Source organism: Anabrus simplex, chromosome 8 (assembly GCF_040414725.1).
Source record: "Anabrus simplex isolate iqAnaSimp1 chromosome 8, ASM4041472v1, whole genome shotgun sequence".
Lineage (NCBI taxonomy): Eukaryota > Metazoa > Arthropoda > Insecta > Orthoptera > Tettigoniidae > Anabrus > Anabrus simplex.
In genome coordinates, this window is record NC_090272.1 from 119906642 (window position 1) to 119919363 (window position 12722).

Below are 12722 nucleotides of genomic sequence, written 5' to 3' on the forward strand. Positions count from 1 at the left end.
AAAATGTGGTTTCATTTCCACCTTGATATTTCTGAAACTATTGGACGTATTTACTTCCAATTTTGGCTACTTCCCTTCCTAAATGTGGGCTTTACGCTGGTGTAGCTCATATTTCTGTAACTTAAGCCATTTAGTAGATATAAAAATGTTTCTAGATGATTCCAGATGGGTGGGTCTACAGCACGTGGCGATTAAGTCACTCAGCCGGTTCCTCGCTCTGTGACGTCGCGCTGTCTCTCTCACTCCTCTAGCAAGCAGCTGAGTCAAGAACATTCGTTCGTAAGGCTGTTTCTAATGTTAAAGCTTAGCAGTTCTTTAACAAATGATGAATAATAAATATGATGTGCCAGTCCATAGGCATTCCTGGTACAATATATATATATATATATATATTAAAAGTTTTGTCTGTACATTACTCAGAATTTAAAAAGAATGGTCTTTCTGTATCAGTCGTGTCCACAGCAACAAGGAAATGCACTTTTTCATTTTCAGTCATCTCTGTCTGTCTGTCTGTATGTATGTATATATGTGCATCACGAGAAAATGGCTGAAGAGAATTTAATGAAAATTGGTATGTTAAGTCCGGGAATGAGGCACTACAATCTAGGTTATAAATAGTTTTAGTCACGCTGAGTGAAATGGTAATTTGAGGGAAGGGCTAAAATTCAGTTCTCAAATATGCATGTTATTAATGGTCCTATCAAGAAATAATAAATATCTGAAGTTATCTAGAATTAAATTTCCAATCATTTATGTCATACATTTTTACCATACCGGCAATAACAAGAGATATTCATGAATTTCAATTTTTGTTGCTAAGTCCAAATCAGCACCAAATGATGAGAAAATGGGAGAATAGAATTTAATTAAAATTGGTATGTAGTGTCTGGGAATGAAGTACTACAGTCTAGGCTATACATCATTTTATTCACGCTGGATGAAATGGTTGTTTAGGGGAAGGTGCTTGAAATTTAATTTTTAAGTACCTATGTTATTGGTCCTATCAAAAAGTATTACATGACAAAAGTTATAGAGGATACAATTTCTGATCATTTATGTCTTATACAGTTTTACATATCGACTATGATAACAGATAACAGAATGCATATTCCATACCAACGCCAAGCACTGCTAACACGCAAATATTGTTTAATCATGTTAACTGGCGATGGTTTTTTTGTCATTATTGTCATAAGGTGCAAACCTGTGTGGTCAACACTCCATATCAACAAGGAAAATTGTGAAGTTGATTATAAAAAATAACAAAATATCATAAAGAAATGATTGCTTGAAGAATAAGACAAGAAGAGGGAGTCACGTAAGAAGGAAGGGCTCCATTTCATCAGATGTCCTAGTATCACAGATTCGGAAGAAAACTAAATGTGAAGGCCTACAATATCGAAAGCTCATAAAACTGGTCAACAATAACATTACATTGACCATTGCTGTGATGTGACTTGTCTCTTCTGCTGCCACTCATTTCTAATAGATGGGATTACTGATGCATCCTGAGTAAAACAGCCTGCCGGAATACTGGTGGAGAGTAGCTAGGGAGTTAGATAACTTTGCATATGCTACACGATTGTCCCGTGAAGGACGGGTACTACAGCTAGTGAATGAATAAAAACAGAATATTAGACGTGTTGGTTTATTATTCAAAATACTCAGATTTGGTTTGCAGTAAATAAATTTTAAAATGTATTTCCTCTGATAAAAAAACAAAAGATTGTAGTTTTACATGATTATTGGATATCATGATCAGAGCCATGGAACCTCCAGTTTTATATGAAATCCTAACCACAAGGATGCAACTTTTTATTTCAAAAATTGCATGTGCACTGGCCAGTAATTGAACAAACACTGCCTATGTTTCAAGTTTATTATGTCTAGTTACTGCCTACTTTTCATAGCATAATCTATAGTGTACTAGAACATAACATTTGTCCTGTAGCACTTTTCCTGGACTTCTTAACCTTTTGAAAGGATTTCCTGACCTTTTATGGCTTCCTACAATATGAACTCACTAGAGAGGAGAGGAAAGATAAAGAAAGATCAATAAGCCTACAAATGTGAGATCAATTTATTTACAGAAACAAAATATTCTACATATAAGTTACAGGTTTTGTAATTAAGAATATAATAAATTCATCAACATTCAATAATTTCATCACAGAGAATTTCTTCGAGTCATATAGCAACTTTTCCAAGTTTCATGTAAAGAAACTGGAAGGCACATGACAGGCATTATAACGTAGGAAATATGTTAACGATTTACATTGCATCCTGTTTCATTAACATTCTTTATTAGGACAAAAGTTTTCATATGATATTCTGAAGCCCTAAACTTGTACTAAAAAGATTCAATTGGTTAATATTGAAATAACAATATACTTTCTAGTAGGATTTCAACAATTATCCCAAACAAGAGCCTTTCAGCATAACAAGTGTATAATAAAAACAATTTATTTTATTTTCGGATTACAAATTCAGTTCCCCTAAACTTATAAAAAAGGCTACTCTTTAATTTAATCCGTATATCTGGCAAAAGGAGAAAGAGAGAGATCTAGAACAGAATGAAATAACCAGATTTCAGATTAAAGTTGATTGATTTTTACCATACTATTCTCTGATATTTAAAGTAACAGTAGTGTACTACATTCATATTCGATTTTTACTCATAGTTAATGCCACAGCTGAAACACATGGTTATCAAAATAATCCCTGATAATTCTCTTTAGAGATGGACGGGCTTTCGTAAATATTGTAACGTAGTGTATAAAAAGTTAGAGTAACAGATAAAGATATAAGAAACTTTTATGGAATTAAATAGATATGAAAGCTTACAAAGCAAGAAATTACTACAACTATTAGGAAACATCAGTCCAAAAGGAATGTATTTAAAAACCAGATCCACTTGACTGTATGTTTTAAGTCTGAAGTAAGGTCTGGCTAGCCATCTGATTAATGTTTGTTATCAATTTTACTAATATCTGGTACAGATCTCTCATACAAAAACCAGATAGTTAATCATACCTCCAAACAACTAAATTATTATTGGCATCTGAAGTGAGTCTAGGCTTAATCAGAAAAAAAGAGTAAGGTCTGTACAGATAATAAAGATTGATTACCTGCTAGAATTGCTTCATGATAAAATAACAACACAGTTCACATTGTGTGTGTTTCACAACCATTTTATTAATCAAACTGACTAGAAAGTTTAGACTTTTGGTGAAATTCTGTCTCCAGGCATGACTAGATTTGCCTTTTTCACTTCCCTTGGAGAGCAAGATTTCCTCTATGGAACATTTCCCTGTACTACCCTTTCTCAGAGTTCCAGTACATACATTCTTTCAGCTGCTATTCCCAGTGCTTCTGAAACAAACACATACTGTAAGTAGCAATTAGCTGCCTGTAAACTACAAGGCACCCTGCATGCCTTTTAAATACAGTACAAATCACAAGATGCATACACAATAAAGAATTTCAATCAGATGGAAAAAAAGAAACAGTGTGTGAAGTTTAATGCTCAATTAACTTATGATGGAGTAACTCCTGATTATTCTGAAACATGGTGGTAACGTCCATGCCATTAGACTAAGCCAGAATAGAATTCATAATCTTTACTTTATCTAGGCTGAACTTTCAGTGATAGTTCAGTGGAACCTGAATTATTACCTCTTTTTTTGTTTATTTAAATACAGGCATCAATTCTATTTTAAATATAAAGAGCAAACAGACTTAATTCCTAAAAGTATATTGCATAGCTGTGATTCTGACCTATAAAAGTTATATTAATTCATCAACATAATTTTTTATTTTTTTTTGCTTGGTGGTTTAACGTTGCACTAACACGGTGAAGGTTTCTGGCGACGCAAGGATGGGAATGGACTAGGATTGGGAAAGTAGTGACCGTGGTCTTAAGGTATCTGATATTAAGATACTTGCCTGGTGTGGAAATGCGGAAACCATGGAAAACTATCTACAGGTCTGCCGACAGTGGGATCTGAACCCACCATCTCCTGAATGCAAGCTCACAGCTATGCGACCCTATTTGTATGGCCAACTTGCTCGGTAACAACCTAATAGTCAAGATATCAATGATGTTAAAGGAGTTGTCATCATAGATATGTTACAGGAAATGAGTAGATATGGAAATTCTGCACATTCACTAACAAGCTCAAGACCTAATGAAAACTAGCTGCTTCCAGTATTTAGGGTCCTGCCTGCAGAACAGTTGTGGTACTGATCAGGAAGAGCATGGAAGAGTGAGTGCAGCATGCCTTGGACAAAAAGGAGTTGCAGGAGTAGTGTGCAATAACCATATGCTGGTCCACATTTTACAGTTACAACTCTTGAAGAGGTGCACAAAAACTGAGTTAGGCTACACTTCTCCAGATAAAAGCACAGTACAGGAAGCCATAACTAAAATAATACAGCATACATAAACTTCAAAACACGCAAGTGAGTTTAATAATGCACTGTAAGGACAATTATACAGAAAGACCGAGAGGAAGGAAGAAGCATTGTAACCTAATGTTATAGACGGTTTTCAGAGATGCCGGAATTGTGTCCCGCAGTTCTTTTATGTGACAGTAAATGTATCAACACAAGGCTGATGTATCTGAGCACCTTCAAATACCACCGGACTGGGTCAGGATCGAACCTGCCAAGTTGGGGTCAGAAGGACAGCACCTCAACCATCTGAGCCATTCAGCCCGGCACATTGTACCCTATCTTAATCCTAATGCTCTGCATGTTACATAAAATATATCAGAACCTACACAAAGCCCAACTCATGAGATATTTTTTCTCACCATCCATTGAGGATCATGAGTTACACAGTTGTGAACTGGCTCTGGTGGAAACATTTTGACTTCACTCTTAGCCAATTGCCACTAATTTCCTGATGTCAGTCAATATTTCCTACCAGTAAGTGAAGTAGTTCTAATTTGGAATTTAAAAAATTAAATCAGTACATCGTGGACATACCGTATTTACTCGTGTTTTAGGTGAAATAAATTTCATTTTGGATCCGTAATGACAATAATGTTATATAAATTGAAAAATTAGTATATTGGTTCCACCCAGTCAATACTTATAAGTTTATTTACAATTCAAAGTAGTAAAAGCATCTTATTAAAATTACAGGACATGTTTTGGTTGCATTAGGCCATCTTCAGCTGTCTAGAAGTAACTTAAAATTAATATACTAAAAGTTACAAAATATGGATAAAATTCACACTCATATGATATATAAAACCAAAACCAAACCCCATGGTACTACAGCCCTTGAAGGGCCTTGGCCTACCAAGCGACCGCTGCTCAGCCCGAAGGCCTGCAGATTAGGAGGTGTCGTGGGGTCATCACGACGAATCCTCTCAGCCATTATTCTTGGCTTTCTAGACCGGGGCCGCTATCTCACCGTCAGATAGCTCCTCAATTCTAATCACGTAGGCTGAGTGGACCTTGAACCAGCCCTCAGATCCAGGTAAGAATCCCTGACCTGGCCAGGAATCGAACCCGGAGCCTCCGAGTGAGAGGCAGGCACGCTACCCCTACACCACGGGGCCGGCTCATATGATATATGGCATTTATAAAATAAAATAAGTGTATGTTGAATCATCATCAGATGAAGAAATCGCTGGATGTAATGTGATGAAGTTCTACGTAAAACAACGATGATGTAATTAAAAGTTTTTCTGTCCTTAAAATTTGCTTCATGCAAAAATAATGTCAGTTGATTCAGTAAAATTGGTGTTCCACTTAATATTTTAAAAAAATTAAATATTACAAATTCACAAATGTAGCACAAATACTTATAAGGTTTTTATGTTAAATTCACAAATGTAGATCAAATTGATTCAATGCCAGCCAGACTATTGAGTAGGAATCAACTGTCATCCGGTCATGTTGTGTCATATGAAATCTAGAAGGAAAACGAAAAATTACTAAGATGAATATTAAAACTAGAGAAGCAAGATTTAGGAGAAGAACCATGTAGATAAAAATATAGAAAAACAGACATAAAACTCACTTACAACAGCTCTGTGTTTATGTCATGTCATGCCTGTACGCTGGCTAAGTTGACACTAAGTCAATAACATGTTCGCCCTTGTGTGAGTGTGAACAATGTTAACGGCAGAGGGGAAGACGATGTAAACAAACAGAGTGAGGGGAGAGGGAATATAAACAAACTGAGTGAGTGAGGAATGGAATGTGTACGTGAGACCAGTGTATAATATGGTGATAGCAATAAATTGAACTTCTTATAAAAATTTATGATTTTGTCATTGACTTGACAATGACTTTCTCTAAAATTTCATTGAGGTTGAAGGCTGCATTAAATATTTGATCCAAGTGAATGTGAATATCTTCCCAGATATTGAGTAATTTGCGCTTCTGTAAGATCTGCATTGTGTTCATGTTGTTATCAATGGAAGTACAGGAGTGATTGAAATCTTCCATGTGTTCACTCATGGTCGAGAATCTATTGTATCTTTTTGCACTGACATGTTCTCGGTAAGAGATATTAAAATTTTGGCCTGTTTGACCAATGTAGCTTGTCTGGCATTGATTGCATTTCGTTCTATAGACCCTCAAATTTAGAAATGTATTATTATTATTATTATTATTATTATTATTATTATTATTATTATTATTATTATTATTATTATTAATGACATTCGTATTGTAGAGTAATCTAGCATTGGTATTACCGGTCTTAAAAGAGACTTGAAGGTTATGTTTCTTGAAAATATCGATGACTTGAAAAATTTTGTTACTGTTATATGTGAATGTACCCGTGACTTGACAGCTATGTCCAGTTCTGCAAAATCTGCAAAACAGCAACCACGCAGAGGTCCCAAATAGGTGATAATCACTTGGTACCAAGTCAGGAGAGTATGGTGGGTGTGGCAGCACCGTGAATCCCATTTGATCACACCAGTCACAAGCCTAGCCATGAAGTCGGCTGGATCTTGATCATGGCATTGTAAAAGGTCTCTGCACACATCCACATGCCTCTGTTTTTCATCTACAGACAGAGTCTAGGCACCCACGTCGATGACATCTTCCCCAACTTTAAGTGGCCATGCACGATCTGCTGCAGGGTATTTTGGCTAATTCCCGTAGCTGCCTCCATTTCTGTAAATGTGATGCATTTGTTTCCTTTGGTGGCCTGTTCGACCCAGACAATGTTGGCTGGTGTTGACACTGTCACATTCCTTCCACCCAGTGACGGCGAATGTTCTCCACAGACTTCCACCAAGCGCCGATGAATTTCTGCAGTGGTCACGCCTTCTTTCCATAGGAACCAAGTCGTATAGCGCTGTCCCTGACGGTTGCTTTCTATGTTGTCTGCACCTACACTGACAGTGTTGTTATGAAATGGCTATGACGAGTGCATTCGTTGGCCCTTGCGCGTGTGCTGCTACTAAACGGTGGAACAAGACACTAGTTACACGTAACCACCTTCAAAAGTGAAATGTGAACCATACCCGGACGTACAAAAAATAGTCATAGCTGCCAACTTTGAGAAATCAAAAACGGATTTAATTCTTGGTTTTCATCACATGTTGTGCCACAGACTAAGTGAAAAAAAATTACAGGATAAAAAGCATAAAAATCTACAGTTACAATGTGAATTGACCATTAAATTTAAAATCTTAAACTTAAAAAAAATGGTTACAAGAAAATATACCTAATCACTCTCATTTATGACACATACATACGAATAATAATACATTCGAACCTCGATATCTCTAACCTCCATTACTCGAACTTTCAGTATCTCGAGCTAACTTAGGTTTTCCGGCCGTATGTCCTATTCTTGACGTGTATTTATTTCTCTATTCTCGAAATTTGGTTATATGAATTTCTCGATTTCTCAAAGCAAACATTTCCTCCCTTGAAGCAAAAAATACTCCGTAACTCGAATTTTGTGCAACATTAACTGTGCAATATGGCATTTGCGGTTTGTGAGGAACAAGCAATTAATCTCATTTATAGGGGCCTCTAAATATTAGTTCCTAATTAACGTTGACCTCTAAGATCTTTTGCTGCCATGTTTTTCCTTCATTCCCACCTAGATATACTTGCTCCCTTCACAAACCTGCAGGTTTAGTGTAAGTATACTTCCACTAGATAGTACTACAAATATAAATATTATTGAATGTATTTGTCTGATCCGACATTTCGTAACTATTACAAATGATCAAGGAAATACGAGATGCATAAAAGAAACTACTATAATTATCGAGAATTATAATTATCAGGGCTTGTCACTCATGTCGCACATCATATAATGAATCTGAGTATAAATGTTGAGAAATTTTTTCAAGTCATGGACAATTGTGTACAGTATATAGGTTGTTTTCATGATTACAATGATCGTAAAAGTGGACCAAAATATAGGCACTAATAACATCAGTGATCCTAGTACCCCATGATTTGATAGAAAATAGTTAAAACTATACGTAACAGACTCCGCAAAATGCTGAAATCTAAGGCAGTACGTAAAAACGAAAGCCCACCGGCAACCACTGGTCGCTGTACTACGGAGATCTCCAGGGCTATTATTTTTATACTTCACTCCCTTTCCATCCCTGCCCAAAGGAGTGCTATGAGCGTCCTACACAACAGTTTATTTTTTCCAGACAGTATGTCATATGTGTATCAATTTTGGTTGGCAGCTATGCCCAAACGTACATGCATAATCTAGCTGCTGTAGAATCCTGGAGCTGACGTTGCCATGGTTATGGCCCTTCGTTTCTCTATCCAATTCCTAGAGCAGGGGTAGTATGGTTCCAATATCTCCATAATGGTTGGTTTTAGGGCCTTAAAACATGTGTTCGGGCCCGAAGAGTTTACCGAGTTTTGTTCTTAGCGTCAAGGGGCTTAAAATGAGCTTTGTCTTGTCTTTGTACGACAAATTCAATTTCGCCTATAATTGCCTATTATTTTAATATTTTTATATCTCTCCCCCCCCCCGTCGCCCCCAACTCGAATTGTTTTGAAAATAAAATACAGCCCATATTACTCACTGGCAATGTAGCTTTCTATAGGTGAAGTAACTTTTAAAATCAGTTCAGTAGTTTTTTAATCTATCCGTTACAAGCAAATATACAAATGTTTCCTCTTTATAATATTAGTATAGAAGTATAGATTACATCCCTACACATACGGTTGCCATCAGGAAGGGCATCCAGCTGTAAAACAGGGTCAAATCCCCATGTGCGACACAGTTCGCACCCGCAACCCCGCAGGTGTGGGTAAAGCAATAGAAGAAGATACTAATTTTAAAAATTCACCCCCTTTTTTATTCTTTTCACCCCCTTAAGTGGATTTTCAAAAAAGAGTGTGTTCATTTTTAAAAGGAGATTCCAAGTACCAATTTTAAAGTCTGTAACATCTTCATTTTTTGAGATATATGTATCCTCATATAAATAATTCAACTCCTTCCTCACTTCTTTTCACACACCCCCACCTTAAGTGGATTTTCTGAAAACAAATATTTGGGTTCTTTTATTTTTAAAGGGGATTCCAAATATCAATTTTCATGTCTGTAACATGTTAGGTTTTTGTGATTTATTGTAGATAATTTCGCTGCTGTAGAATCCTGGAGCTGACGTTGCCATGGTTACGGCAGTTCATTATTTTATCCGATTCCTAGAGCAGGAGTAGTGGGGTGCCAATATCTCCTTAACGGTTGGTTTTAGGGCCTTAAAACATGGTTTTCGGGCCCGTAGGGCTTACAAGTAACTAATCTCATTTTGTTCCATATTGAAGATACAATAAGTAAAACTCTTACAAGATTAAAATTATTGTGTCCACCTTTTCAATACAAATATATATTTTTTTAGTGATTAAATTCTACATGAATTAAAAACACCAGTACCGGGCGAGTTGGTCATGCGCATAGAGGTGCGCGGCTGTGAGCTTGCATCCGGGAGATAGTAGGTTCGAATCCCACTATCAGCAGCCCTGAAAATGGTTTTCCGTGGTTTCCCATTTTCACACCAGGCAAATGCTGGGGCTGTACCTTAATTAAGGCCACAGCCGCTTCCTTCCAACTCCTAGGCCTTTCCTATCCCATCGTCGCCATAAGACCTATCTGTGTCGGCGCGACGTAAAGCCCCTAGCAAAAAAAAAAACACACACCAGTTGGGACATGTTTCGCCCTAGTTATGGGCATCTTCAGCCTAATACTAATCTTAAGGTCAAGAATTAAAACTATAAACATCAGAACTTAATAGTAAACTAACTTAATACTAAATACAAAGGTCTTATGCTTTTAACATAGTTTACAATATGTACAGTATGTACAATATGTACATTAACTTTGCCAGAATTTATGAACAATTAATTAATTAATTTTATAATGACTAGACATCCAAATTGTAGATTGGATTCATCACAGCGTGAATTGAGGTTTCTCAAATTGTATTGACTAGAGATTTATCACAGAGTGAGTTGGGGTTTCTTCAGCTGTTATGGTCGCCTGAGCCGTACGAATTGTTACAAAACCAGAATCTTGGTTAAAGTCTTTCATGTTTGGGTTTGAATCAGTTTGAATATTCCTTTAGAAAGAAGCATGGTTATGTTTTAAGGTTGAAGCATGTATGTTGGAAACATATTGTTGATTCATTCATTAGTGCTCATCAGATAAAAATTTGGAATACTACATCATTCTTGTTGATTAACTTCCCATTGGTGCATTGTTCAACCTTGGGAGGAATATGAGTTTTCTGTAACTGGATAAGAGAAAAAAACAGGGAATTAGAATGATGAATGTGGAACCTAATATGATAATAATTGCAGAGTGAGTGTTTATCACATGAACTTACTTGTTGACGTTAGCTGGGAACAATTGTTCCGGTTGTGTCTGAACGACTAAGCTTGCTACTCCTAGTGTAGTACTGATGCTGTAACGGAGGGGCGGAGGGGAAGGGGGAGTGAGTTTCAAATCGTGCATCCGTGTTGTTGCTTGAGAGGTGTTACTTGAATTGGATTGGGTGGGCCTGGCATTAGGCATGGCTATTGGAGCGCATGCGTTCTGTGATTTAAACATACTGGGAACTTTATTCTGATTTAGGCCTGGATTAACCTCGGAGTTGTCTCATATAACGGATTTTTGTTATCAATGACATTGTTAAGATTATTATTTTTATTATAAGTTTGTTCCAAATAAATGTACAAGTTTTTCGTTTCTTTCAATAATTTCCCCCTTGCCTAGGCTTTTAACAATCGTCAAATCATTCTCTATTGAGGTGAACTTATGGCCTGTTTCAGTCATATGCTGGCTCATGGCAGAATACTTGTTATGCTTGGAAGCATTGTAATGTTCCAGATACCTTGTGTAAAAGCTCCTCCCTGTTTGTCCAAAATATGTGAACTCACACTGGGCACATTTTAACCTATAAACACCAGATCCTGAGTAAATGTTGTTATTATTATTGACTCTATTGTGGTTGAGGAATATGTTCTGATTATTATTTATCGTCCTGAAGGCTATGTTGATGCTGTGTTTTTTTTTTAAATATTAGTGATATGATGGATAGCCGGGCTATTATACGTAAATGTGGAGTAGCTGTTTATCTTTGATTTCTCTGGGACTAGGTTGAAAGATAGCCTAATTTTGATCTTATTAATTAACCGATTGATTACTACATTACAATACTACACTACACTACTCTAGGTCCACTTCGTCTGGTTGGTCGGAATGTGTTTCGAATCTTACTGTGGGGTCTAATATATATCCTTTCTTCCCTTTAATTGCAATCATATCTATCCTTCTCATGCTGCCATTTACTCCAATGCCGTGGACTTCCTCACGCACTTGAAATCCTTTCTCACGGAGCGTCTGTGCTATGGATGACCTGATGTTGTGATGTCTAGTGTTTCGAAGAACTTCACCGAAGGCACAGGAACCCAAGACGAGAGGTAAAGTTTCAGTCTCACTACATCTTCTGCAGCGGTTACCATCAAGGGACCTTCCTGGTACAGCTCTTACAGGTGCAACATTACATGCTATTTTCAACGCACTCTCCACTCCGTGCTAGAAAGGCCATGATGGTTTCTAACCCAGCGGTTTGCAGGAGGGAACTCCTTGTACAGACACACTCCCTAACCTTTACTTCTCAATTGGCACCATTTTTCAAATTTGGATTCTCATAGTTTATTTCTGAGTTTCTTGGTGTCATACTCACCGTGCCTGTTCTTCATATCCTCAGTTTTACCATTTACGTTTAACTCAGTTAAACATCTGTTAATTTCTTTGTCTAGGTTTCTAGTGGCTTCAATATATTGATTCTCCTCCCGTTTCAGAATGTTGCAGCTGTTTATATTCTGAATCAAGGCTTCCCACTAACAGTTAACAGTACCCGGGAAACTGGAACTGTACAATGATGATGATGATGATGATGATGATGATGATTCAGCAGCCCCTTCCAATATAGTTTGCTGCAGCCCAACTAACGTTCACATGGTTACAGGGGAGCTACTCCCCTACAAGCGTACTCTATGGTAATAATGTTCAGTGAGCACATTTTGTACACTATTCTGAACCCTAGCGAAATGTTATATCATCCGTTCGCAAAACATCATTCCTTGAAATCATGTAGCAATGTCCTTTTACCACCTAACTATGTTAATGTGTCGTGCCTCACAACCAGGTGTAACGAAGAGGGAAATCAATGTATAAAACTAGGTAACAGTGCAGTAAT

General features: G+C 37.0%; 1 protein-coding gene across 24 annotated transcripts in view; it reads right to left on the bottom strand.

Moving 5' to 3' along the window:
• Positions 1-2056: 2056 nt before the first annotated feature.
• The window catches only part of LOC136878868 (uncharacterized), a 135584-nt gene continuing 124918 nt past the window's right edge, over positions 2057-12722 (bottom strand). For 21 of the 24 annotated variants that reach the window (XM_068228797.1, XM_068228791.1, XM_068228793.1 and 18 more), the window contains one exon: positions 2057-3372. Coding sequence is in view for 1 of the 24 variants with exons in the window: in XM_067152425.2 (XP_067008526.2) it covers positions 3358-3372 (15 nt within the window). In the remaining 23 variants the exon portion in view is untranslated. The remainder of the gene's footprint in view (positions 3373-12722) is intronic. The other 3 variants (XM_068228810.1, XM_068228808.1, XM_068228788.1) reach the window with 1 other exon arrangement.